Genomic DNA, 27,500 nt, shown 5'->3' with positions numbered 1-27,500 from the left:
AAGAATATCTTCAATGCGTGCGTTGCCACCATTCTGCTGTACGGAGCTGAGTGCTGGGTACCCCTCCAAGCCGACATCCGGAGGCTCTCCACGTTCTACATGCAGTGTCTGCGTACCGTTCTTGGCATAACAAGGCTAAACGCCCGGCAAGAGCGGATCAGCAATGATCAGTTGCTGGAAATGTGGGGCGACAAGCGCCCACTTGCTGTCCGGATTCGCCAGCGACGGCTTGAGTGGCTGGGTAATGTTGCTCGCATGCCACCAGAGCGCATCCCGAAGATTCTGTTGTTCGGTCTGCTCCCATCCCGCCATCCACCTGGCGGTCCACGCAAACGCTGGAAAGACTGCATTAGTGCAGACCTGAAGGCCCTGAATGCTGTGGAGGGCTGGTACGATCTGGCAGATTCTCGCCCCGACTGGCGCCGCATGTACCGCTGTTTCGAGCCCGAACCGCCCACACCCAATGTCCATTGCCAAGTATGTGATCGGTACTTCTCTCGCCCATCAGATGAGAAGCGTCACAATGCTTGGCAGAACGACAGAAACCAGTGTGCAATCAGGCTGGCGCTTGCCAATGTCGTCTCTGCCAACGTTGGTTCCGCAGCCCCTGTGGATTGGCTACCTATCGGTGCGATCACGGACCTGCTCCCAACATCGAGCACCCCGGCAACCCGGTCACTCCGCAGTGTAGCACCTGCCACCGGAGTTTCAAGTCCAGCAGCGGCTTGGCCAGACACAAGTGCGACCGCACGAAACGAAGGACAGTGTCGGAAAGGGCCGACTTCCCGTTTGAGTGCCCTTGCCAATGGAAGTTCCGACTACGTCACCATCTAGTGCACCATCAGAAGTGCTGCTCCTCAGCCTCTTCCACCCCTCTCCCCTGACGGGGACCGTGTAACCTATCAAGGCAACGTGTAACAAGGTCAAGGCCTTTGGGTAATCCTGAAAATTATTTAGGTGTATGTGTGTGTGTGTGTGTGTGTGTGTGTGTGTTTTTTTTTTTTTTTTACTAAGTACACAACCTACTCGTCAGAAGGGGAGAAGACAACAGAGTATACAATGACAAAACAGCAGGGAGAGTAGGGGCTGCAAAGCAAGCCTGTGCTGGTGAGGCAAGCCCACAACACCGACCTATGGTCTCGGCGTTAACGTGAGCTTGCGCACCATAGCCTAAAAGAGGGGGGTGATTTAGTGCGATAGTGCGATAAAGACAAGAGAAGGTGAGGTAGAATGGATGAGGAGAAAGAAAGAGAGAGAGAGAGGGGGGGGGTGGAGAAAGAGAGAGAGAGAGAGAGAGAGAGAGAGAGAGAGGGGGGGGGGGTGGGGGTGGGGGTGGAGAGAGAACAAGAAGAGAGAAAAATAGATTCAAAGGCAGTTCAGATGCAGTGAACATCATGCAATGCTTGGGGGGGGGGGGGAGCTTCAGGATGGAAATAGTTCTGAACTGTTAGAGGGAGTCTGTGGCCCAAAGCCACTGGCTTCGGCGAAGATGGTAGTGGACGTTCGCTTTGAAGGATTGTAGGCCCTTAGGAGATGGTGGTTTGGTGAAGAGGGAGGATGGCAGCGCATTCCAGGTGTTGATGATGTTGTATGGAAAGGCGCGTCTTAGGTAGTTAGGAGCGCCTGGAGGGAGAACATTTTCCAGTTGGAAGGGGTGTGAAGCAGACTGTTGGCATTGTCTCCGGGTTACAGGTGCGGCATGGTGGACGACGAGAGGGGGGACCATGGATCTCAGCAGAGGAGGACCTGGTTGGCCCAGCAGCTTGTAGACGAAAGTCAGTGCCGCCACTGTCCGTCGGGCCTCTAGGCTCTGTAGCAAGATGTTCGGTCCCAGGATGTGGAGGGCACGCCTCTGCACTCTGTTAAGGTGTTCAAGGTTAGTGGGAGCAGCTCCCATCCAGACAAGGGGAGCGTACTCGAGCAGGGGCCGGACGAAGCCGTGATACACGGCCAGCATGCCACGGCAGTCCAGAACACGAGCGTGTGTGTGTGTGTGTGTGTGTGTGTGTGTGTGTGTGTGTGTGTGTGTGTGTGTGTGTGTGTGTGTGTGTGTGTGTGTGTGTGTGTGTGTGTGTGTGTGTGTGTGTGTGTGTGTGTGTGTGTGTGTGTGTGTGTGTGTGTGTGTGTGTGTGTGTGTGTGTGTGTGTGTGTGTGTGTGTGTGTGTGTGTGTGTGTGTGTGTGTGTGTGTGTGTGTGTGTGTGTGTGTGTGTGTGTGTGTGTGTGTGTGTGTGTGTGTGTGTGTGTGTGTGTGTGTGTGTGTGTGTGTGTGTGTGTGTGTGTGTGTGTGTGTGTGTGTGTGTGTGTGTGTGTGTGTGTGTGTGTGTGTGTGTGTGTGTGTGTGTGTGTGTGTGTGTGTGTGTGTGTGTGTGTGTCGCCGTCTGGAGTGGCTAGGCCATCTAGCTAGGATGGACGGCGATAGAACTCCGCGCCAGCTCCTGTTTGGTGCGCTCCTTCCGCCGAGGCCGGCTTGCGGTCCTCGGAAACGGTGGCGAGACTCTGTCAGAGCTGACCTCTCCGCAGTGAACATCGACCACACGGAATGGTACGACCTCGCCCAGGAGCGTGGGAAATGGCGCAGTGCGTATTCCGCTCAACCAGTACCGCGATCGGCTCAGCGTGACACTTCTGTGCTCTGCGATGTTTGCCAGCGTACTTTCGCCCACCAGAAATACAAGAATCGCCACAAGTGCCTGGCCGAGAGGAGGAAGCCCATATCTGAGCAGTCCGGCAGCCGACTATGTGATGCGTGCGGGAGATGGTTCTTGAGTGCTGGCGGGCTAGCTTCGCATAAGTGTCTCTCCAACTCGGCTGCTGAAGTGGCGCCGGTCTCGGCTGTGGCATCGGCAGACTCGGTCCGGAAACAGCGGGTTGCCCTGCCCTGCTGCAGAGCGCATTGTCTCGGCTGCGGTCGCTGCTGCAAGTCATCCCGTGGTTTCGACCTGCATAGCTGTGCTAATTTCCTGTCCAGGAAGTAGAGCGGCGTTTCTGGGTCCAATGCTGAACTCAGTGCTGTCGACCCCTGCACAGGGGACACGTGACCATTTGATGGCAGTGTTACCAAGGACCAAGGTGTGTGTGTGTGTGTGTGTGTGTGTGTGTGTGTGTGTGTGTGTGTGTGTGTGTGTGTGTGTGTGTGTGTGTGTGTGTGTGTGTGTGTGTGTGTGTGTGTGTGTGTGTGTGTGTGTGTGTGTGTGTGTGTGTGTGTGTGTGTGTGTGTGTGTGTGTGTGTGTGTGTGTGTGTGTGTGTGTGTGTGTGTGTGTGTGTGTGTGTGTGTGTGTGTGTGTGTGTGTGTGTGTGTGTGTGTGTGTGTGTGTGTGTGTGTGTGTGTGTGTGTGTGTGTGTGTGTGTGTGTGTGTGTGTGTGTGTGTGTGTGTGTGTGTGTGTGTGTGTGTGTGTGTGTGTGTGTGTGTGTGTGTGTGTGTGTGTGTGTGTGTGTGTGTGTGTGTGTGTGTGTGTGTGTGTGTGTGTGTGTGTGTGTGTGTGTGTGTGTGTGTGTGTGTGTGTGTGTGTGTGTGTGTGTGTGTGTGTGTGTGTGTGTGTGTGTGTGTGTGTGTGTGTGTGTGTGTGTGTGTGTGTGTGTGTGTGTGTGTGTGTGTGTGTGTGTGTGTGTGTGTGTGTGTGTGTGTGTGTGTGTGTGTGTGTGTGTGTGTGTGTGTGTGTGTGTGTGTGTGTGTGTGTGTGTGTGTGTGTGTGTGTGTGTGTGTGTGTGTGTGTGTGTGTGTGTGTGTGTGTGTGTGTGTGTGTGTGTGTGTGTGTGTGTGTGTGTGTGTGTGTGTGTGTGTGTGTGTGTGTGTGTGTGTGTGTGTGTGTGTGTGTGTGTGTGTGTGTGTGTGTGTGTGTGTGTGTGTGTGTGTGTGTGTGTGTGTGTGTGTGTGTGTGTGTGTGTGTGTGTGTGTGTGTGTGTGTGTGTGTGTGTGTGTGTGTGTGTGTGTGTGTGTGTGTGTGTGTGTGTGTGTGTGTGTGTGTGTGTGTGTGTGTGTGTGTGTGTGTGTGTGTGTGTGTGTGTGTGTGTGTGTGTGTGTGTGTGTGTGTGTGTGTGTGTGTGTGTGTGTGTGTGTGTGTGTGTGTGTGTGTGTGTGTGTGTGTGTGTGTGTGTGTGTGTGTGTGTGTGTGTGTGTGTGTGTGTGTGTGTGTGTGTGTGTGTGTGTGTGTGTGTGTGTGTGTGTGTGTGTGTGTGTGTGTGTGTGTGTGTGTGTGTGTGTGTGTGTGTGTGTGTGTGTGTGTGTGTGTGTGTGTGTGTGTGTGTGTGTGTGTGTGTGTGTGTGTGTGTGTGTGTGTGTGTGTGTGTGTGTGTGTGTGTGTGTGTGTGTGTGTGTGTGTGTGTGTGTGTGTGTGTGTGTGTGTGTGTGTGTGTGTGTGTGTGTGTGTGTGTGTGTGTGTGTGTGTGTGTGTGTGTGTGTGTGTGTGTGTGTGTGTGTGTGTGTGTGTGTGTGTGTGTGTGTGTGTGTGTGTGTGTGTGTGTGTGTGTGTGTGTGTGTGTGTGTGTGTGTGCATGACAAGCATGTGCCGTTGACCGCTCTTTGACAGTTCAGGTAGTCTTTGCTTTCATCGATCTCCTACCGGACCAGTACCGGTACCGGTGGCACAGCTAGCACTAGCAGCTACAGTCAGTTCTTCAGCACGCCGAGAACAAGTTTTATTCTGGTTGTGAACGATGAAGTCCAACGCTGCACTGCACTGGTGGTCTTTTGTTGCAGACTCCCATTGTTTATAATTATCATCATGACATTGACAGCTAACGCGTGACCGGCGTAACCGCTGCACAACTGGGAAGTTGAAGCGCTCCTCCGCGAAGCCTACAGTACAGTACACCGTAGTGAAGGGAAAAGGATTTCTTTCTGAGCTTGACAGTCAGAGTGAGAGTATTTTTTTAATGATTAATTTTATACTTTGAAGTAGTACTAGTAACAGGGAGTCGTAAAATACGGTATTTTACGACTCCCTGACTAGTAGTGCATGATGGGCCGTAACCATGGTAACCCAACACTGTAAGATGAGTACATTATCACTCTCTTAGTCTTACTGACTCACATTGATTATCGCCGTGCTTTGGTTTGTCGTGATAAATCTAAGACTTCATTATTACTAGGTCAATAAGAAGACAAAAACCTCATAAAAGACCTCGGCTTCACCTCGGTCTTGACCTCGTACTAGTAATAGACTTCGTCAAAATGAGATACATGTACATGTACATACTACTCCCTGGCCTGCACGCAGCGGTGTCTACACTACAGTACAGCCTACAACCCCAGGTCTAGGCCAGGGGGGGGGGGTATTACAATCATGTAGATCTACATTATAGTGCATACATGTAGTTGTCTGATGTCAGTGATGATTGCCTATGCCTGTGGGCTAGGCCTTGGCGGATAATGCTCGAAAAGGTGGCAGATTCTGCTTTTTTTGCACCGAAATTGGCAGAACCATACAAACCTTATGGCGGGCAATTCCTCGAATTCTGCTCCATTTCTTTATCCACATACCAAACATGCATGAAACTTACCAGAAAAAGTACCGAATTCTGCCAATTTTTCTGCCGGCATTATCCGCCAAGGCCTACTGTGGGCATGAAACTATTACTTACAACGAATGATGCGTGGTGCTCTGTGCGGTGTGTAAGATAGCTCTATTCGAACGAATATTGAGCACCCAACTGAGCGGAGAACTCTCATTAATTTTGTAGATCTACAATGTACCTGTACATGTATGTACATGATCAAGGTGACCATGGTGACGGGTGAGGAACAGTGCAGGCAAGTGTGAACGGATCATTAGATGATTAGTACATTACATCCGACCTGATCTGAGCCATCTCTTACAGACAAACGCAACGGCATCGCATGCTACTACTAGTATGCTCTTGTGGGCCAGTTGCCATGGTTGCGGCTCGTGTCACGATGTGCTCGTATTTTCAGTCCGCATGTTCTTGTTGTCTCACTCCCAGACTCCGTGTCTGGTCCTTCTTTGAAGGAAATAACTACCGGTACTACTAAGTAATACAGTGAAACCTGACTAAGACGACCGCTCAAGGGACCTTCAAAGCGTGGTCTCTGTGACCAGGTGGTCTCCTTATCCAGGGTCATTTGACTGGAAATAGCATCCCTCGGTCCCGGTAGCACTGGTCTTCTGGAACAGGTGGTCGCCTTATCCGAGTGGTCACCTTGACAGGTTTTACTGTAGATAGTACTAGATACTAGTATTGGTCCGATCGTCTTGTGGTGTCGGTGTGTGTCTCCGTGAGAACCAGCGATCCGAGGTGAAGAGAGGAAGAGGTCGGCCAATGCCAATGGGGTGTCGTGCATGTGATGCGAGTATGGCGGATATTCGGTGCATGTTTAGTCAAGGGTGTATGATTGCCTTGAACCACTGTCCAGGGAGTCGTAAAAATGGGTTTACGACTCCCTGTCTTGAACGTTGTGTGCGGAACTGTACATTGGCGGTGAAACGTAGACCGAGTGGTCGGAAGGGACCGATTCGCTGAACAATACTGCGATTGTAGCGAAGGCTCCCTGGGGTTTCCACCATCGTACCAAGAGTACATAACGCGGGGTTATGTCATGTACTCTTGATCGTACTCACCATGGAAGATCTCCACAGTCTTACAACTGTTACTTTCTGCCCTTCCATCTAATCAGACACTTGAAGATTCTCGGCAGGGAGGCTTCACTAGTACTACTAGCAGTACATGTAGTTGGGACACCCATGTAAACTATGTGGTCACCAAGGTTGCCAAGAAAATTGGCGCCCTGTGGCGGGTACGCCGAAGCCTATCAAGACGCTCTCGTCAGGTGTATGTGAAGGCGGTCATAATCGACCTGCTTTATGGCTCCTGCTGCTTTTCAGCCGCAATGCGAGAGGATCAACTGAAACGACTGCAAACCGCGCAAAAACAGAGCCATCCGCTGTATCGATGGCAACCCGCCCCGGACAGCCATGCAGCCGCTGCTCACTGCTCACTCCCTGTGCCGTGTCAGCGAGCTCTACAGGCAGAACAATAATTAAAATTAAATTAATTTTAATATTGATCACCATCTCATCTGGCATGGCGGTGCATCCACGCCCGCACCAGCCCTGTGCTCGCCCAGCTTCTGACCCCGGCACAAGGCACCTCTACCCGCCATCAGCAGTCAAATGGCCTACTATTAGTATTACTAAGCCAGGGAAACCGTAGCCGCCGCGGTCAGCGGAGACTTTTCTGTTGCTGGTGCTCTGCTGTGGAACGTTCTCCCTGGTGAGCCGGTCCGCACAATTACCCGGCTACCTACGCCTGTACTAGGCTGTAAGGAGTAGTTCGAGTTGCTGCTGATCGCTCTGCTCTCCCTCCCCGTGCAGTTCAGTAGTCCTCACGTAGTATCACAGAATAATGATAGTAAAACAGATACATGTACATCGTATTCTCCCCCCCCCCCCCCCCCCGTTTACTCGCAGTTATTAGTATCCTACAGGGAAAGTTGGGTGTGGTCCTCGAAAGAGTGCTCAATGCACCGGGGTGCAGAGCTTCATACAAAAAGAATAGAATGGGATACGGAGCTTGGGTTGGCTGTGACTCAGAGTTTCACGCCTGTGGCGATCATCAGACAGCAATGATTACAAAAACTCAATGAATGTTCTTGGTAAGGTGCTAGTGGAATCAGAGAAGCAGAGAAAGACGAACGAAATGAGTACCTCGGCCTAACGGAAATGACGTTCAAGAAGCGATACGACGGACACATGACGTCAATGAGGCATGAGCGAATGGAGAAGAGTACCAAGTTGTCGAAGCTCATCTGTGACATGAAGCGCAAGGATGCCGGGTACAGCATCAGTTGGTCAGTTGTCGCCCAAACACCAGCATACTCCAATGCCACCAAGCGCTGCCCTCTCTGTCTGCGTGAGAAGCTAGAGATCTTGCATGCTGACAGAAGGGTGAACATCAACAAGTGATCAGAGCTAGTGGCCAAGTGCAGACATGAGAACAAATTCTACCTACCGGTATCTAACTTCACACCTCCAGTTACATAAACCAGGATTACACCTGATGTCTGGCGCTGATCTTGCAAGTACATGCATAGAATCACCACTTGACCTTATTTGCGCTTAATTAAAGGGGAAGTATACCCTAAAATCAAATTTTCACCAGTTGTAGTCTTCTGGGTGCTGAGTCGAATGGTCTTGGTCCGAGGAAGCTGCGACGCTCCCTTCCTACTTGAATCCCAATCGAACTCGCGCACTTCCACCGAAACTGGGTGACTGCGCCCTACTAGATGGGGATTTGTATGCAAAATGTCACTAAAAGCGCCATTTCGTTCTTATAAAAGCACGGATGACCGCGATTGGCCCATATGTTGTAGTCTTTTGGACGCTGAGTCGACTGGTTTTGGTCCCAAAAGGCTGCGATGCAGCTTTCCTCCTTTATTCCCAATCGAACATGGTTGAACAAGCGGTCACGTGCTCCTGGGTGCCCAAATCACCTGGTCACCACGCCAGCAGGCGACAAATTTCACACCAAGGTTCAACTCGAGTGACAGGAGTGCACCCAAAAAAGGTCAAACAGGCTAGTAAGTTGTACCCTGCAGGCACGGTGACCAGGTGACTGGTGTACGCAGGAGCACGTGACCGCTTGTTCAACCATGTTCGATTGGGAATAAAGGAGGAACGCTACATCGCAGCCTTTTCGGACCAAAACCAGTCGACTCAGCGTCCAAAAGACTACAACATATGGGCCAATCGCGGTCATCCGTGCTTTTATAAGAACGAAATGGCGCTTTTAGTGACATTTTGCATACAAATCCCCATCTAGTAGGGCGCAGTCACCCAGTTTCGGTGGAAGTGCGCGAGTTCGATTGGGATTCAAGTAGGAAGGGGGCGTCTCAGCTTCCTCGGACCAAGACCATTCGACTCAGCACCCCGAAGACTACAACTGGTGAAAATTTGATTTTAGGGTATACTTCCCCTTTAAAGGGAAACTGAACGCCAAAAATAAGTATGGCTTATCCGAAGGAGAATTGGGCACTGATTCCGATGAGCTATGTCTCGAGCCGATCAGAGAAGAGGAACTGTGTCAAATTTCATAAATAACACCTCCCATATTTGGAAATTGGCCTTGATGACGTGCGTACTGCTTAGCTGTCACCATGCTGTGCATGTTCAGCAGTGTAATTGAATGGAAGAAAACAATAATTACTTTGGTGTTTTGCAGCTCTGTTTCGTTCCCTGACGGTTACCAAATCTAGATGTAGGCCCTGAATCTGTTGAGCAGGAGAGTGACACATGTCTTCCCGAAGGCTGTCCAGGCTGCAGTGGTGATGAAGAAGACACGATCATCACCCCGAGATCGATTGTAGCGAATTGGAAAACTCATGGTGAATTTGCTTCCACTCCAAGGCAATGTCGAGGTATGAAGGGTGCTTGTACTGCCTTCCAAAGTGAAGAGGAGATGAACATGGCTTTGCATAGCTGTTGTTCTATGCCAACTTACCTACTCTTGCTGGTACCGTAGTGGCATATTGCAAATTTCGTGGACGAACAACTCTAGTCACTAGTGGCTAGTGAGCAACACTAACAGGTGAGATTTTTCAATTCGACAAAAATTGTTTTTGTTTGAGAACTGACAGTGGCAGTCATTAGACTCAGTAGGTGTCTCTCTGCTGCTTCTTTCCCTTCATCGGTAGGGTTGTGCTTGAAGTAAAAATAAATAGAAAATGTGGAACAAAATCTGATCATGTAATTCGAATTTGACCTTCAAAGTATGTGTACATCAAATCACAAAAATGACTGTCAAGGTAGTGCTGTGCATTGAAAAAGACTGGGAGCTGGCAGCAATGGAAAGGGTAGAAACGAAATCAGTAATGCAGAGTATTCATAAGGTAGAGGGAGATGAAAACGGGAGAGGAGTAGTGAGCACTTCAGTTTGAAGTAGTGTCAATAGACAGCATCGTGTTGCATACGTTGTGAATATTGTGTGAATCTAATAATTGGCGGAGGGTAGTGATTAGGCAGAGTATTGTTACAACACAAGGTACTTTGTGAGCAGATAGCAATCAATATCATGGCATGGTTTAGACAGGAACTCATAAATGTCACGAAATTGATATCCAAAATTATTATCCCCTGAGTAGTATTATGGTGTTCTCCTGTGTTTACATGCAGAGCCTTGACGTTGCTGGACGAGCGACAATATAAATTACATAAACATGTAGCTCGTGATGTGGGATGACTGCCGTATCGCATTGCCAACGCAAACCCATCCTGTGTCAGTGCAGCCATCCAGCAACTTGAACTCCCCGGACCAGATGCCGCTGCAGCTGAACACCATGCCGATGGAAAGCCAGGAGTTGATAGCGAAGCATTCTGGTCTGCACAGTACAAGGCAAAGAACAATTATGAATTATAATGCATTGTAATCTTTCCCACACTTCTTTGTAAAAACAAACAAACAGTGCCATTATCACAACACTTGATCAAGCATCTTGATGGAGGTATTTTCCATTGTGCTGGCTCAGCATCTGCACCAAGAAGACCATGTACACTTACACGTATCTTGTGTGTGTGTGTTCGTGCGTGTGTGTTTGTGTATCTGTATGTGCACACGTGTGTGGGGGGGGGGGGGCACGCACATGTGTATGGGTAGGAGTGTGTGTGTGTGGGGGGGGGGGGGGTACACGCACGTGTGTATGGATGTGCGCGCTGCATGCGTGTGTCTGTGGGATGGGGTGGGGGTGCACACGCATGTCTACATGTGTGTGCGCAATACAGCATGTGTGTATGTGTTCGTTGAACACAGGGTGTACTCCTGATTACATAAACTTTGTGATCATTGTGATTTAATGTGCTTTGAAGTTGAACTTCGCAATACATGTACTGATGCTTGATTAGATTTATGTTCCACATGTTCTATTTATTTTATTTTACTTCAAGCACTTGTACTATTCAAGCACAGCCCTACCAACGAAGGGAAAGATGCAGCAGAGAGACATCTACTGAGTCTAATGACTGCCACTGTCAGTTCTCAAACAAAAACAATTTTTGTCGAATTGAAAAATCTCACCTGTTAGTGTTGCTCACTAGCCACTAGTGACTAGAGTTGTTCGTCCACGAAATTTGCAATATGCCACTAAGGTACCAGCAAGAGTAGGTAAGTTGGCATAGAACAACAGCTATGCAAAGCCATGTTCATCTCCTCTTCACTTTGGAAGGCAGTACAAGCACCCTTCATACCTCGACATTGCCTTGGAGTGGAAGCAAATTCACCATGAGTTTTCCAATTCGCTACAATCGATCTCGGGGTGATGATCGTGTCTTCTTCATCACCACTGCAGCCTGGACAGCCTTCGGGAAGACATGTGTCACTCTCCTGCTCAACAGATTCAGGGCCTACATCTAGATTTGGTAACCGTCAGGGAACGAAACAGAGCTGCAAAACACCAAAGTAATTATTGTTTTCTTCCATTCAATTACACTGCTGAACATGCACAGCATGGTGACAGCTAAGCAGTACGCACGTCATCAAGGCCAATTTCCAAATATGGGAGGTGTTATTTATGAAATTTGACACAGTTCCTCTTCTCTGATCGGCTCGAGACATAGCTCATCGGAATCAGTGCCCAATTCTCCTTCGGATAAGCCATACTTATTTTTGGCGTTCAGTTTCCCAGCATTGAGTTTTTGTAATCATTGCTGTCTGATGATCGCCACAGGCGTGAAACTCTGAGTCACAGCCACCCCAAGCTCCGTATCCCATTCTATTCTTTTTGTATTAGTATCCTATAATAATAATTCCTATTCTCTTACTATGTGCTTCCATAGCCTTTACTATGTTCTTCCATAGCCACTTCTAGGCTAAGCCTTCGCCGTCATTTTATTGGGTCGTCATCCCGTTTGAATGTGAGAAGTGAAATAAAAACCAACCAACCAAGTCTACCCTCAAGGAAACTAACCCATAAACGTGTCGAGACCCGGAAGCGCGCAAACCAGCAGCGATGACGGTTGGCGCCTAACTAAAAAGATATTGTACATGCACCGTGTTACATAATGCATAGAAGGCCGGCAGCCCATGGCCCTTTGGGGACACCGACATAAATAATAATATTATATAAGAATGGCTCATGATTACAAGTACTATTAGGAGACAGTGGGAGCGACGTTGGCGATGATTTCGTAGGGGAAAGTGTTTGCTCCCAACACCGGAGCTCGCACTTTCCCGCTGACTTGACTCACGGCTCCCATCCAGAGCACACGAGAAGACCGTCTTACTTTGAAAGTTTCGACTCGGCGGACCTGCAAGACTCTCTGCTCAATGCATAGTCACAGTGTTTCTGGGGAATTCACCCCTCATCCGTTGAGCTTGCGTGAGTAGGATGAGGAAGATACGTAGTGTCTGAAGAGCACCACCTGTACATAAATAGTGCTCTCTCAACACGAATAGATCGAGAACAAGCCAGGTTAGCGATGATGTCACTCACACAACCTCCACCACACACACTGGGCCCAGTGCAGTGGGGCCATCTTGAATAGCCAGTGTGCTGTCTGGTGATCACTGATTGTGTGTGGGACTGGAGAGCTTGCGCCTGGGTACAGCCGGACAGCATCCAATCTTTTGTCAGCTACCCGGGCTCCATACATGCATACATGCATTCGTAGCACATAAGTTATAACGTTAAGAACCCAGCACATATTCTAATTATGACAAAGTCATGTTTACATGCACCACAAAGGCACAATATCAAGTATCAGATTGAGCCCGTGAAAACGTCACGCCCTGCAACGGCTGTGACAGAATAGCCACACAATATTGCCGTGATGCTTCTCTATAGCTGCACTGACTGTACATGCATTGGTGGTGAGTAGTTCACCGAGTGCCTTCAAGTACAACCCGTAACAGTCCTACTCCAAGTTCAAGGAAACACAGTTGTATGTGTATGAGCAAAAAATTAAAAAGAAGAAGCAAAACCAGGCTGCAAGCCAAACTGCTCATAAAATATTATAAATAAACAGAATTGTGATGGTCTGCATGCACTGTGACAGTGCTCGGCAGAAGCTCTAGAACAGTGGCATAGCACGACTGCGGGGTGATGGCATGGCCAGAAATCAGGATCATTCCGCTATATTTTCAACGCAAGAACACTGCATTACTATTGTGGGCTGATGATATGAGTGCCGAGGAGCTCAGCCAGCAGGGACCCACTTCAAGTGAATCCCGAGCAACACACAGTCATGATTTCTCATTTTAGTTTACACAGTGCCAGGATGGGGTGTTCTGACATAGTGCCAGGATGGGGTGTTCTGACATAGTGCCAGGATGGGGTGTTCTGACATAGTGCCAGGATGGGGTGTTCTGACATAGTGCCAGGATGGGGTGTTCTGACATAGTGCCAGGATGGGGTGTTCTGACATAGTGCCAGGATGGGGTGTTCTTATCACGTGTAACTAATACTGACTGTGATCTCCCTCAGTGTTTGCTTGATAGGCCATTGTGGAAATATAATATTTGCAAGTGCATTGTAGCAGCAACATTAAGTTGAAACTACCTTAAGCCGTCACACAAAGGCTTTAAATTTTTTTTAAATGCTCAGGTTAATTCACTGATATACTGGTGCTGATTGGCGCCAACGCAAAAAAGTTCCTATAATTTTTAAGCGGAAGGAGAATAACAATAGCAACGCCCTTGGCCAGTCAATATGCACATGATGTGCAAAGTGACCCTTGTGTACCCATGGATGAAATGGGCTTCATAGCCTCATGGAAGCATCATTGTTGTACGGCGCCCACTCCGGCGAGTCAGCTCCAGTCCCTACCATATTGACCAGTGTACATTGCACATGACAACACTTAGCTCACGGTCAGAGGATCAAGCACGCAGCAGAGGAGGCTTGGTTTCGTGACGGTCTCCGCGAGTCTTCTCCCTGTGCTAAGGCCATGGATCCAGTGGTACGCTTACTCTTGCGTGTCTTCCAGAACCTTAACTACAACAGCAGCAAAATGATTCCAAAACACAGACCCCACCACGGCATGAGTACTACACACAATACATGTTCAATATAATTATGCACATGCGTACCTCACGAACGCTTACTAAACACACATTGCTTTTTTGGATCTCATCTACTCTTGGGGCCACACGGGGTAGCACTGGGGCAGAGCAGTACGCCGTAAGCATCGATAATTGATATTGCGGTGGCATGACTGGGTCAGACTGGCATCTGTTGGCCATACTGGGAGTCCCAGTGGCATGACTGGGTCAGACTGGCATCTGTTGGCCATACTGGGAGTCCCAATGGCATGACTGGGTCAGACTGGTATCTGTGGGCCATACTGGGAGTCCCAATGGCATGACTGGGTCAGACTGGTATCTGTGGTAGTGTGGGCCATACTGGCCCCGCTCAGTACACATACACGTATGTCAACCAACAGCATGTGTCATTCAACCACCAGGAAGAGCTACGTCATTCAACCACCAGGAAGAGCTACGTCATTCAACCACCAGGAAGAGCTACCTCCTCCATGTTGGAAGCAGCCACTTACGTTAACATCTAGTGTTGAGGGAGTTGGGAAGGTATTTTAACATGATAGGAAAATTCCCCGGGGTTTAAAATGTTTTGTCTTATAACTAGTATTATCTACTACGCGGACTTGCATGTACGGAAGATAACTGCATTTCAGGCATCAAGAGATTTGGGATCACTGCCACTCTACTAATGAGGCTTGTCCAGGGAGTCATAAATTTACGACTCCCAGGGCTTGTCTTGCAACCATGTCATACTAACCAGGGTAGACAGGCGGTAGTACAAGACTGGGCCATGACGCGAGCGAGAGCAAAACTACATCTACCCATGCCTTTCTTTTTTTTAAAGTTAAAGAAAACCCAAACAGCCACAGCCCAATCAGGGCCAAACTGACTTCCATTTTGAGAATGGCTTTTATTAAAAGTTTCTGAACAGCCAATATTAAATTTTGTTGATTTACACTCGCCCAAATGACACCACCCAGCCCGCACCTGCACGTATCGCAGGTGAGGATGAACGAATGTATCAGGGTGATCAGGTACTAGATTCTTTGTAAATCTTGTTTGTAACCTGTGCCTGTAGATGTGATCTCATAAGCACACAACATTATAGCAAAGAAAAGAACTCTCAAAATGCTCACTTCTACTCGACTCGGAGAAAAATAAATTGGATTCCGATTAGCGTGATTTTAGCCATTCGGGTGGCACCTGATTCACTTTCTGGGTGTATTCGATCCCTATAGAATTGGCCAGTGATGCGAACAGGGTCTTACCTTTCGCCAATGCGAACCGGCCTTGCTTCTCCTCTCAGGCAGGCAGTTTCTCGCAGCCGGTGGACTCGTGACCAGGGGGACATTCTGGACCCGGGGGACATTTTGGACCCGGGGGGCACTCGTGACCAGGGGGACAACTGAAGAAAGAGTACTACCCGCACGAGCCACACGTGCTGTTCTGCTTATATGGGCAGATTTGGTGGCACTCCAGTCGTCATCTTCGCAGTCTATCGATAGCTTGGTGGAGATGACGAGCGGCTCCGAGTCGAACACGTCGATTCTGCCATCTTCAAACACTTCACTGGCATCGTCCGACGTGATGCGAACACACTCATAGGCGGGGCGATAACCTCCACATGTCGGAGCTTCAAAGACCACGTTGCTGAAGTCGCTCCCGGAACCCTCGTATCCTGGACAGTACGGTGCTGAGGTGAGATACATTAATTTCTTGCGATAGAACACTCCCCCTAGTACATTGCATCCAACACACACGCACACAAACACACATACACACAGGCACACAGACATACAGACATACATACATACAGCCACACATGCACACACATACACACACATACACACAGACACACACACACACACACACACACACACACACACACACAGACACACAGACACACACACACACACACACAGAGCGTAACACCAAACAATGTAAGCCCGTGTGGCGTTCTTCCCAGAGTACACACGCGTGCACACTCCAAGAAACACTATTTCAGGCTCAGGGCTGTTCATATTACTACAAGTTAACCAAATCAGTTTTCCATGCGTGATCCAACACAGTTTCTGCAAACGGCCAATGAAGTAAATTTACTAAGTTACATAAGCATCTAGCCCTCGATATGAAAGCAATCAACTAGATAATTATAATGATAAAAAGAGAAAAGGGAGGACCATAAGTTTACAAGTTATCCGTTCTTATGGTCCTCTCTTTTTTATTTTAAGGACAACATATTACGAGTTTTGACTAATTACGGAGGATTAGCAAGACGAAATTCGCGTTCGCAAACATTTTCAGTTCACGAACTGGATTGCGAACTTTCGCATTTTTTGTTCGGAAAAGTAGTCGGAACACGAATCGCGGATTCGTGTCAGGGCAGTCATAAATTTACCACACTGTACTGTCTGTACACAATTATGTACGTCGTGTCAACGACTTCGTCAGACCTCATGCATGTGCGAATTCTGTTTGCTAATCCTTCTCATAACGCGAATTCCGCCACGGAGTTCGACTTTCCTTGGAGTGCGAACGCGAACGCGAATTTCGTCTTGCTAATCCTCCGTACTGTCCCTCTCTTTTTTACCATAATATATTGGCTCACCATCCGAGATAATTATCTGATAGGAAAAAGACACATGTCCGGCGACAGTTCAGTACCTCTAGGAGCCATAACATAATACAGGTCGTCCCCCGTTAATACGAGTCCGGTTAGTACATAAACCCCGTTAGTACATAAGAAATCTCAAGTCCCGGACGAAACGTGGTCACTTCCATACAAATTTTGTCGGTTAGTACATAATTCGTTAGTACATAAACCCCGTTAGTACATAACATTTCTCCGTACCCGCATGCCACCTACCTCAATAGTACATAATTTGTTGGTTTTTTGGCCTTCCTGTTGAAGCACATCGTGTTCTAGTTTCTACTTGTGGATGCAATTAGCTCAGAAATCAGAGCGCACATCACAAACCGACAAAGCTCTGTTTTTTTTCGAGTGACTATACAGGCGCGGCTGGGCATGTATCATGCAAACTGTAGAATCTTCGCTAACTGTGACCGGTATAACATAATTTTATGTTATATCGAGGGAATCAAGAATATCTCGCTGCCTAGTCATGGTAGCAAGAAACACTCAGAAAAGTAGAAAAAAGTGAAAAATTCTGGTACACAAGCAAGTTATGTACACTTTCGTTTAGTACATAAACCCCGTTAATACATAACATTTGTCAAGTCCCAGAGATTATGTATTAACGAGGGACGACCTGTAGTACTTTACGGCTAACGTACTCAATATCCGAGTTTTGTTGTTATAGCGTGTGTTGTGAATGTCACCAGAACAGGTAACATAGGTTCCTGGCTGCTGCCATGGAAGCCAACATGACTGGTCTCGAGTGTCTTCTTGCGCAAAATTCACGAGCTGCAGTGCAATGTATTTGTTTGATACCGTAGAATCCCGCGGATAAGCCCATGGGCTTATCTGTTTCACAAGGACATTTCGGTGGGCTTATACGAGAACATGGGCTTATACGCGGGCATGGGCTTATACGCCGACACCAAGTTGTGCTATTGAAAAGTATCAAGGAAGTGAGAAATACATGCTAAAAACCACTGTGCAAACAAAAACAACCGATGATTGTGCTGAAATATACTAACAAAATAATTAATGTGCATGTACTACGTACATGGTATGGCCAAGAGTCCATAATTTATGGACTCTCGGTGTGACCTAGGCCCATGGGCTCGTACGATGAAGCTTTGTGATGTTCGAACAAACCCTGGGCTTATGCGCGGGCATGGGCTTATACGCGGGTGGGCTTATCCGCGGGATTCTACGGTATCCATGCGTGTACGTTATTGAAAAATCGTCTCATAAACTCATACCGGTAGTGAGTGGGATAGCGGCGACTAGTGCAATGCTGCTGTGACTGCTCCACCTTTCAAGTTACAGCCCGGAACATTCAGAACAAAAGCCAAGTAGCGGTATAGTTGTGGACAGCCGCATGCTAGGGAATAGTCGTGTATTAGACAGTGTGTTATACAGCTCTCTGCGCATACCAACCAATTGTGCATTGTACCGCAACTCTGCAGTCTTTTTGCTTGCTTTCAGATGCACAGATATTTTATCCAATTGAGCTATGAATTCTCGTTCTTCTAAAGCGAGAGTTTGTCTCATCAGTGTTCTTCCCAACGAGGTTTCACTGTATGGATATCGGAGTGCTTTTTTCGCCTCCTCTGCCCAGATTACATTAACATGTTGAGCATCTGACAGCCATAATCCCTAGCACGCATAATTCGGAAATGAGTCTGATTGAGAGCACGTCACTGTGGGCCATTCTTGGGCATGCAAGATCACTGTAAGACTTAGAAAGACTGTGTCGAGTACTCAATAGATGCTCAGCTGCACTCAGGACAGGAGGCTTACCGGTTGCTCGTAGCCGCCACGTACGCAGTGTACGATAGCCAGGACCGTAACAAGCAGTGTAACTGAAGCCGAGGTCATCGCCATATTGATAGTCAGAGTCAGAGCCATACTGATAGGTACCAGCAGCGACATCATTATCAGGGCCGTCTACATCACCACCACCGATGCCACCGCCGCTGCCGCCACCACCACCATCAGCGACGACAACATCACCACCGTCGCCACCATCATGATTGCCATTATCAACATCATCATCATCAGGGACGTCAAAAACATCATCGCCACCATTGCAACCATCATCATTGCCATTATGAACATCATTATCAGGGGCAGCAACAACAACAGCATCACCATCACCATCTTCATCGGCGTTGTTGTCGTCAGCAGCTTTATAATAATCATTATCATCATCATCATCATCATCATCAAAATAGCTAATATCATCACCAACATGGCTGTCGTCGTCATCCGGTTCATAACCCTTATCATCAGCAGCAATAGATCTAACGCCATCATCAGCACAACTGTCGTTCTCATTGCCGTCCTTAATTTCGTCATCCTCATCCCCATTGTCGTAGTCACTGAAGTCGTCGGGGCCATTCGCATACTCACGGTCATCATAAAATGGTTTCTTCTGGGTGCAACTTTCATCATCCCCGTCGCCATCACAATGCTCGTAGTAACCATCAGCAGCATCAGCAGCATCAGCAGCTTCAGCCCCGGCAGCAGCACTTGCATCTCGCCGAGTAGCCACAACCGCAGTGACGAGCCCACCGCACGCAACCTGCAATGCAAAGAGAAATGACATCAGCAGGTGCACGGGAGGAGTGTTACCAAGAATCAGTTGGATGTACACTGAAGACAATGCCTACTTCAGAGCAAAAATATGTTGTGCCAATTTGAAAAGCTGATTTAATTTCCACAATTTTCCAGCTACCTAAAAAATGTCCCCTACATGCTGTTTCCCTCCGTTATCGTCACTGGAGCATGAGCGATCCAGCTTTCCATCATACATCACAACGTCCATGCTGTGGAGGAATCACACAATACAGAACCAACGTGGCTTGCCGCTACATATTGCCGACATGGAATTTCCAAACCAACCCTTGACGAACAATCTTCCGGGATGGTGGATCAGGTGCTTAACTTAATATAAGTTTTTACTGAATGCGGCTTTTTTAAGTTTTTGAGATTGATCTTAATTAAGCCTGTGCACACCATGTCCATGCAATAGCAGCTATGGTCACATGAAGTTGCACAACTGACTGTACTACAACACTCAATCCAAGCCAGAGAAGTTTTCACACTCTACATACCGGAGGGTGTACCCAGTGTGCTGACAGTGCTCAACACCGCGGAGGCAGAGCGTAATACAGAACAGAACAACAAGGACAATCAAGGGTTGTTTGTTTGCTGCGACTTGAAGTTTCATGCTCTCGCAATCATCAGGCAACCCGCACTCTTCATACAACATTTCTCTTTAATAACTCAAGGCTCACCGTGACAAAGTTAGAGGCACAAAGGAGGTTTTAAAAGAGTTCGTCGAAAACGAAACAAAGGAGGCTAACCGGAGTTTGTCGCAACTCCACATTCCTTGCTGAATGCAATCATCATCAGACGACTAGTGACACGTTAAGTGTGACTTGGCCAGTACAATATACTGTACAGGCAGAATTTTCGTCGGTCAATAATTTCGTCCAACTCCAAAGAAAGGGATTTCGTCCGGTTGAAAATTTAGTCCATGGACTATAACAGTGTATTGAAACGCTGGACAAATCGACATTCGTCCGTCATTTCAGTTAATTTAGTCCCAACGCTCCTTGGACGAAAAAGACGAAATTAAATTCCAGACGAATATTTCTGCATGTACAGTAACAGTACGTCAGTGAAGGTTGGTATTGATTCGGTGCAGAAAATTGAGCCCTACAACTTGACAAGGGTTGAAAATGGTTCTACTTAAAAACACCTCGGCCGGCACTGATACAACAACCATGACAAAGACGAGAATGATGAAGAGGATGGCGATGACAACAACAACAACAACAACAACAACAACAACAACAGCAACAGCAGCAGCAGCAGCAGCAGCAGCAGCAGCAGCAGCAGCAGCAGCAGCAACAACAACAACAACAACAACAACAACAACAACAACAACAACAACAACAACAACAACAACAACAACAACAACAGCAACACACCTATCACAGAGACAAATCACCACAACTAAGTTATTGTCAGAAACATCTCATACCATAAAGATATTATCGCCGGGTGCTGGTAACCTTATTCGCTCAAACACACGCGCCGTATCCTTGGAAATGTGTCGTCCCAGCTGACCCGAATGGTTTTCTCCACAACCCAGCAGTTGTCTTCCAATGGACTTCTCTACCAGGACAAAACCAGCAAAGTTATAGTTAGCAAGGGAACAGCTCAGAACTAGCTTCCAAGTAATGTTACTGAGAAGAGACTACCACAAGCCGGTACATGTACATCATGGATAGACAGTTGTCTAAGACTAACAATCACTAGAGTATATGTTGTACATCATGGATATACTTACACATGGTCATCAAGCCCATGAGCAGCTGAATTCAGCCATAATGGGTTGTTGTTGGTGTTGATGTTGTTGTTGAAATTTTATTTTGTATCGCAGACCAAACGGGAAATGGTGCCCAATATTATGATGGCGATAAAGTAACGGGTTCAGCTCCAGATCATGTCCCTGGATTACTAAGCCACATGACCATGTTGGCTCCTCCGCCTACATGTGATGTACTCCATCTTTACCCACGCTCACTCCTACGCCCACCCCCGCGCCCCCACGCACAAGCACATACGGCCACATGCCTCGGATACGAAGCAATTCAACAGGCATGCTGTTGTAGTGCGCTAGAGTTACAGTCGTTTATATAGTCCCTACAAGTTGCCATCACAGTGCTGAAAATCAGAACACCGACTAAAAAGTACCGTACCCGTGACCTAACAGGAAGCGTGGCATGAGCCACTGATATTCACGACTTACGTTTGGAAGTGATGATCGCAGTGTGCCGTCTGCCGCACGACACAGCCTCGATATCGACAGGAGAGCCGTTGACTTCAATCTTTCGTAATTCGCCTTCTCCGACTATCGTGTCGTCCTTGCCCAAACCGATCTGGCCACCTGTGCCATCTCCAAATATATACGCTTCCCCGTGGACTGAAAACAGAAGAAGCAGCACAGATCAAGCATGAAGTCGGGTGCCACATTCCTCACCAGTTGTATGTCGAACCATTCACTCTTCTTGACCACCGTCAGGGAGTGTAGGCAAGCTGCCTGCACATGATTCAAGTTCAATGAAGCTGCGTCAGGCATCCGTAACACACTATCTGAAGTACCGTAACTTAACCCCTTCGTTGAATTATTGGTGTTTGTAATGGCTAGTAAGGGTAGTTGGCTGGGAGCGCATGGAGGAGAAGAGAAGGATCGATTGTTGCATTATGAAAATCAGGGACAGGAGCACAACCGTACTACCACACAATCAGGAGGTGACACAAAGGATTGATTGTTCAACTTTCCAAACCAGGGTTCTAGCCTGGTCAAAATAGGGGGGGGGGGGGGAGTTACCCCATAAGGGCCGTAACCCATTTTTCCATTTTCAAAATATCTGTCTTACAATGCTAAATGCAACGTACGGGGCAAACACCTGACTTCACCCCAGGCAAATGTGCCTTTACGATCCCTCTAGTACAGTATTGATTATTGACTGCATTTTAGTAGAATGGCATGAAAAAAACACAAACATCGGAAAACGAGTAGGGACGGCACTTTTCACAGGGGGGGGGGGGGGCGCAAACAGAGTAGGGGGGGGGGGGGGCTGCGCCCCTAACCCCCTTTGGCTAGAACCCTCCATACCATATGTGGGGATGCCAGAGTACATAACGGCGGCATTTCAAAACTGACCACGCGACGGCATTGTGCAGCGAGGCACACAATAGCAATTTTGCCAATCTGGGCATTTTGATCACTTGCTTCCCATGATATCACTCTGAGTTGCACACAAGGCCGAGTTGACTCTTAGCAAGCTATTAAGTAATGTAATTTCATAATAATTATGAATTTACATTACTTAATTATTATTGCCGCAAGTTTTCTTTGGATAGTCCAGAACTGTGTCAGAAGCAGCATCAGCGCTAGCGGCAGCATTATCTGCAGCAGTAGCAAAAGCAACAGCGACAGCAGCACCAGCAGTAGCAGCAACAGCAGCAACAGCAGCGGCAGCAGTAGCAACACTAGCAGCAGACATCGAAACTGCCCACTCACCATTTACAGCCACCGAATGCTGTAGGCCGCAAGTAACTTTGGCGAGCTGCTCGAAGCCGGTTACGAGACGATAAGCAAACTTTTCTTTGCCAATGTGGAACACACTGGAGTGTCCACATGTGTACAGGTGTCCTCCATCTATGCATGTGTTCATCAGAACAAACACAATGCAGCAGGGGTAACACACAGGAAAGAAGTCCAAAGCGAAAAGGACGCCTATAATTGTAATGTACTCATCTGTTTGAGGGAGTGACAAGGGAAAAAACATCTGTTGAAAAAATGACTCACCACCAGGACCTGAACCAGGAACTGTTGCTATAGGCCAGCGATGCTGTAACCGAGGCTAAGAAACGGTGGAAATCATCTGATATGTACCTGTACTCCGATGACTCAGGGGCGTCGGAAGGTATTCTACCTTGGCGTGGCTATGAAAAGGAGTCCCCCCGGGAAATGTTTTGAAAATCGGGCCCAAATAGCCCATTATTTCATTGCTTCAAAATCACAAGAAAGAAATTATTGATCAGGTTGAGGGAATGGGAAAATGCGAAAAGTCTGAAGTCGACTCCACCAAATTATTGATGTGGATTTGACCGCACCTGCCACACTGGTTTTGATTGCCCGCTAGCCTGGATAACGTAAGTGATCAGATGTAAACTTGCCGCTTAGTACGGACACTGTCAGAGTGCCAGTTTTGGATGAATGGACTAAACATGACACTGGACCAGGCTTATTGCGCACACGGCATGGCCACTTTGCAACACATGGCGTACCATACCTGTTATAACGCAAGTCTGGTATGATCCGCACGCCACGTACTTGATGTTGAAGTCCAATTTAACCTCCCGTGGGACTTCAACAGAGTCAACGTTCTGCGGCAGTGTATTAGGCCAAGAAGGAGAAAAGGACAGAATGACAACAAAGCTTGAGGCAACCGGCACAGATTTAAACATTCCGACATATGGAAGTTGGGAATGCAGCCCGGATGATCACTAACGTATGATTAATGCGCCAGTGTAATGTCACCTACTAAACTACTTTGCACGCAGCTTGAAGGTAAGATAATGTACAGGCTGACAAACTGAACAGCAATACCGTGAGCTAAGTTCACAATCATCTCATGTGACAACCATGCTGCCAGCAGGCGAGCTTTGTGTCACCAACTCGGGCACCTAGCACCCAACTGGTTGGTTTCTAAGCTACTGTCAACTTCCTTCAATGGGATGAACTATTTTTTTTTTCCATTTTTTACCGTAACACTTTTACGAAAAACAGTGCCTCTTTGTTATAGAGAACTTCGGCTGTCAAGACCTTTGGCTGTAGAGAATAGATAGTAAAGAACTACTGGAAATTCTCCTGCGCACTGGTGTTTGTATTGTCAGGAGTCAACTGTACTCACTTGTGGCAGGCCCAGCTGGCCATTTCCGTTATCTCCCCATACGAACAGCTTGCCGCATTCTAGGATGCAAAGACCACAGTTCACAGCAATAGACACATAATAGCATCTACGGTGAAAGGAATAATTTATTTGCTTCTTCTTATTTTGGGAGAATGAAGTTGAAGACACCACTACAGCTGTACTTATGGTTGATAAAATATGGTGGTAAAGACACACCTGGCAATATGGCGGTAAACACACGTGTGTGGGCAGGCGTGTGTTTACCGCCATATTTTATCTTCTTATTTTACTAGGAAATTCCCAACAGGCGTCATCGCCTTTTTACAGGGAACCCTCAGAAAGTCTTGACGGATGGATCAGGCTGGATATCGCTCAAGACTTCCTGCATGGGCGGTCACAGTAGCACGTAGATGCGAGTTCGTCTACAGCCTAGGACCATTCACAGAAACACATGTCGGCACGTGTGCCTAACGCATACAATTATACACCTGCGAGCCATCAACAACTACAGGCAGACCTAGCTTAACCAACGCATCCGTTTTCCGAAAAAAAAAATCCGGATAGGCGAGGGAACCGGATAATCGAACACACACACACTGTATGTATGCATGGCATGTGCTGTAAACCGGTAACCAACGATTTTCTTCCGGCTGGCGAGGGATCCGGATAAAAGAGGACCGGATAAGCGAGGTCTGACTGTATTATCATACGGAGATATTTACATCTCTGTCATGTGACCAGTGCGACCATGTTAGAGAGCACACATACTCGTAGAGCAAACACACTGCCCAAAATCATGTGATCCGTTGGTCCAGGGATTTGGTTGAAGTTGGAACCCGCATCATTTCTGCAATAATTATTGCTACGGCTGCGGAACAGCTCCATAGAATGGAGAATGGCATGTTCCAGGCCTTTTATCTCATGAAACCTTGCAAGCTACAGGTGCCCCACGAGTGGTGAATAGAACATTGGGGGCATATTTGCTTGTCTACACCAAAAATGAGGTCGAAGAAAAGGAGCTCAAATTCAAGCCAAGCATCCTAAACAAGTGTCTGCTTTCCATGCACAATTTCTGATAAAATGACAGGCTCACAAGTCCTTCACCATAAACCTGTATCTCCATGCAATACTGCCCAGCACTGCCGTGGAATGCCACGGATAACTGAGCCCACCCGTGTATAAGCCCATGCTCGCGCATAATCCCAGGGTTAGTTCGACCATCACAAGGCTTCATCGTACACGCCCATGGGCCTAGGTCATACCAAGAGTCCATAAATTATGGACTCTTGGCCATACCATACTACGTACATGTAGTTTTTTTCCTTTTTTGTTGTACATTTCAACACAATCATCGGTTGTTTTTGTTTGCACAGGGGTTTTCAGTAATTTACTTCTCACTTCCTTGATACTTTTCAATAGCACAAATTTGGTGTCGGCGTATAAGCCCATGCCCAGAAAAGCCCATAGGCTTATCCGCGGGATTCTACGGTATGGCATGCCGCTCTGCTAAGACAAACGGGGGCTTTTCTAGCTCTCTAAACTAAAGAATGCACTACGCACTTGACCGATGGTACAGTCACCATGTGCACAGTCTCATGCGGTTGTTATAGATCAATGTGTTCCTGAAACTCAGAAGTAGCGACAAATGAGAGCGCAGTGTGGAGAGGTGGACGGTTAAGATTGTTCCTGAAACAACAGTTCTTACGTACCTGTGAGAAAGGCGGAATGCTCTGCACCAGCAGCGATCTGAGCGACCTTGTAGCCCTCGTCCCACCGTGGCATACGAACCATCCGTGGTGTGCTGCGTGACTTCACAGAGAGAAGGTGGGGTGGTGGTGGTGGTGGTGGTGGTGGGAGGGGGGGGGGGGGGGTGAGAGCAAAGGAACATTGCGTTAGCAGCGAGTAAGGCAAGCACAGTAGAGCTTGTCCTGAATGACCACTGAGAAGTATGGAAGCCTGGAAATTTCGCCTATCGCTTGGAGGTGCATTGAAGCTACAACTTTACACACTTCACAACCTCCAGAATGAGAACACCTGGACCATGGGGAGAATGCGAGACGGGTAAAGCATGTTGGGCATGGATGCGTTGTGTTTGGATGCACACTTTGTTTCACCTTCTTGTGTGAATGAATTATGACGTACTCATCAAAACTGTTCTCCGGCAGCCGATTGCAACCCCTAAACTGGCAATATTGACATGTACAACTGATATGCAGCCTTATGACTGAGTTAATTTCGGCCTAGAACTCCAGTTGAACGACTTCACCAACAGCACTGATGCATATTGTGATAATTATAGTATAAGATGACAGGACAACAATTCAGGCCCGGAGCCAGCTCCTATGGGGTGGACGGCCGCAGATTGGCTACAGGCCTGATCATTTCCCTGTGTCAAATTCCAATACACTGCATCATAGAAGGATTCATCTCCATTGCATGAGAACTGGAATTGGCAAAAACTGGCACGGTCATGGTTGTACCCACCGTACCAGTGGCCCCGGCACTGAGCATCCTTACCTTTCCGTCGCCAGTGCCCAGCTGATGTGCGCTATTGTCTCCACAGGCATATATCTGGTTAGTAACTACGAGCGGACACAGCGCAGATACACATTCACATTCACATACCAATGCATTGGTGATTCCAATGACATGCACACACGTGCACGTGCACACACACACGTGCACGTGCACACACACACGCATGCACATGCGTTGAATTGTACACACCAATTCACTGGTTCACCGAGGAGTAAAACAATGCGTTTCGACCGCAAGGTCTAGGGATTGAAACGGGGAAATGTCTGGAGACGAAACGGAGGCCAAACGCAACTGAGGGGAGCATACTTAGCAGTGAGTTTCTGTTTAAACACCAGCCCATATGGAATAGCAGTACACCATCCTTCTTCTTTTTTGTTGTGGAGTTTGCAGACAATTAGAAAAGGCCACCCTTCTTTATTAAAAAAAAAAGGAAAGAGAAAGAAAACCACCAGGTGCTGCTGCATGGACTTCACTTGCTACCAATGACAACCATCAGAACTATCAACAGCAGGTTCTGATTTAGCACTTCAGGTTTGTATTTGTATTAGTAATAAATTTAATTCAACATTTTCCTGGCTCAGTCATCAAACGACTGCCAATGTCAAATGAATGTGAAATGAAGGGTGCTAGCCAACCACGGCCAATATCCGAAACAGAAAAAAAAGTAAAAGGCATGAAGGAATCAAGATTTTTCCTGTCTCTAAGAAGATTGAATGGACGTCGAGATCTGTTGTTATCCAAACAGCACCATCAGCTCACCTCCTCTCAGCACAAGGGTGTGATTCTTTCCACAGACAACTTGGGTTGCTTTCCGCCATGCTCCAAACCCTAAGTTACGAAGACAAACACAACAG

General features: G+C 47.7%; 1 protein-coding gene and 1 long non-coding RNA gene across 2 annotated transcripts in view; one reads left to right on the top strand and one right to left on the bottom strand.

The window, feature by feature from the left end:
* The first annotated feature begins 8,938 nt into the window (after positions 1–8,938).
* LOC135816012 (uncharacterized) lies at positions 8,939–10,510 on the top strand. The gene is made up of 2 exons (XR_010553347.1): positions 8,939–9,543; positions 10,128–10,510. It is a non-coding gene; the product is annotated as an uncharacterized LOC135816012 (long non-coding RNA).
* A 2,333-nt stretch (positions 10,511–12,843) lies between these two features.
* LOC135815996 (uncharacterized) overlaps positions 12,844–27,500 on the bottom strand; it is a 20,423-nt gene continuing 5,766 nt past the window's right edge. The window contains exons 4-14 of the mRNA XM_065329355.1: positions 27,406–27,474; positions 26,626–26,690; positions 25,818–25,917; positions 24,109–24,167; positions 23,488–23,581; positions 22,713–22,850; positions 21,435–21,608; positions 20,664–20,797; positions 18,413–19,196; positions 15,252–15,718; positions 12,844–13,939 (exon numbers count right to left, since the gene is read on the bottom strand). Of these exons, the coding sequence (XP_065185427.1) occupies positions 13,817–13,939; positions 15,252–15,718; positions 18,413–19,196; positions 20,664–20,797; positions 21,435–21,608; positions 22,713–22,850; positions 23,488–23,581; positions 24,109–24,167; positions 25,818–25,917; positions 26,626–26,690; positions 27,406–27,474 (2,207 nt within the window). The 3' untranslated portion in view covers positions 12,844–13,816. The remainder of the gene's footprint in view (positions 13,940–15,251; positions 15,719–18,412; positions 19,197–20,663; positions 20,798–21,434; positions 21,609–22,712; positions 22,851–23,487; positions 23,582–24,108; positions 24,168–25,817; positions 25,918–26,625; positions 26,691–27,405; positions 27,475–27,500) is intronic.

This window comes from Sycon ciliatum, chromosome 1, assembly GCF_964019385.1.
Source record: "Sycon ciliatum chromosome 1, ocSycCili1.1, whole genome shotgun sequence".
Classification (NCBI taxonomy): Eukaryota; Metazoa; Porifera; class Calcarea; order Leucosolenida; family Sycettidae; genus Sycon; species Sycon ciliatum.
This window is presented reverse-complemented; position numbering and strand designations above follow the sequence as displayed.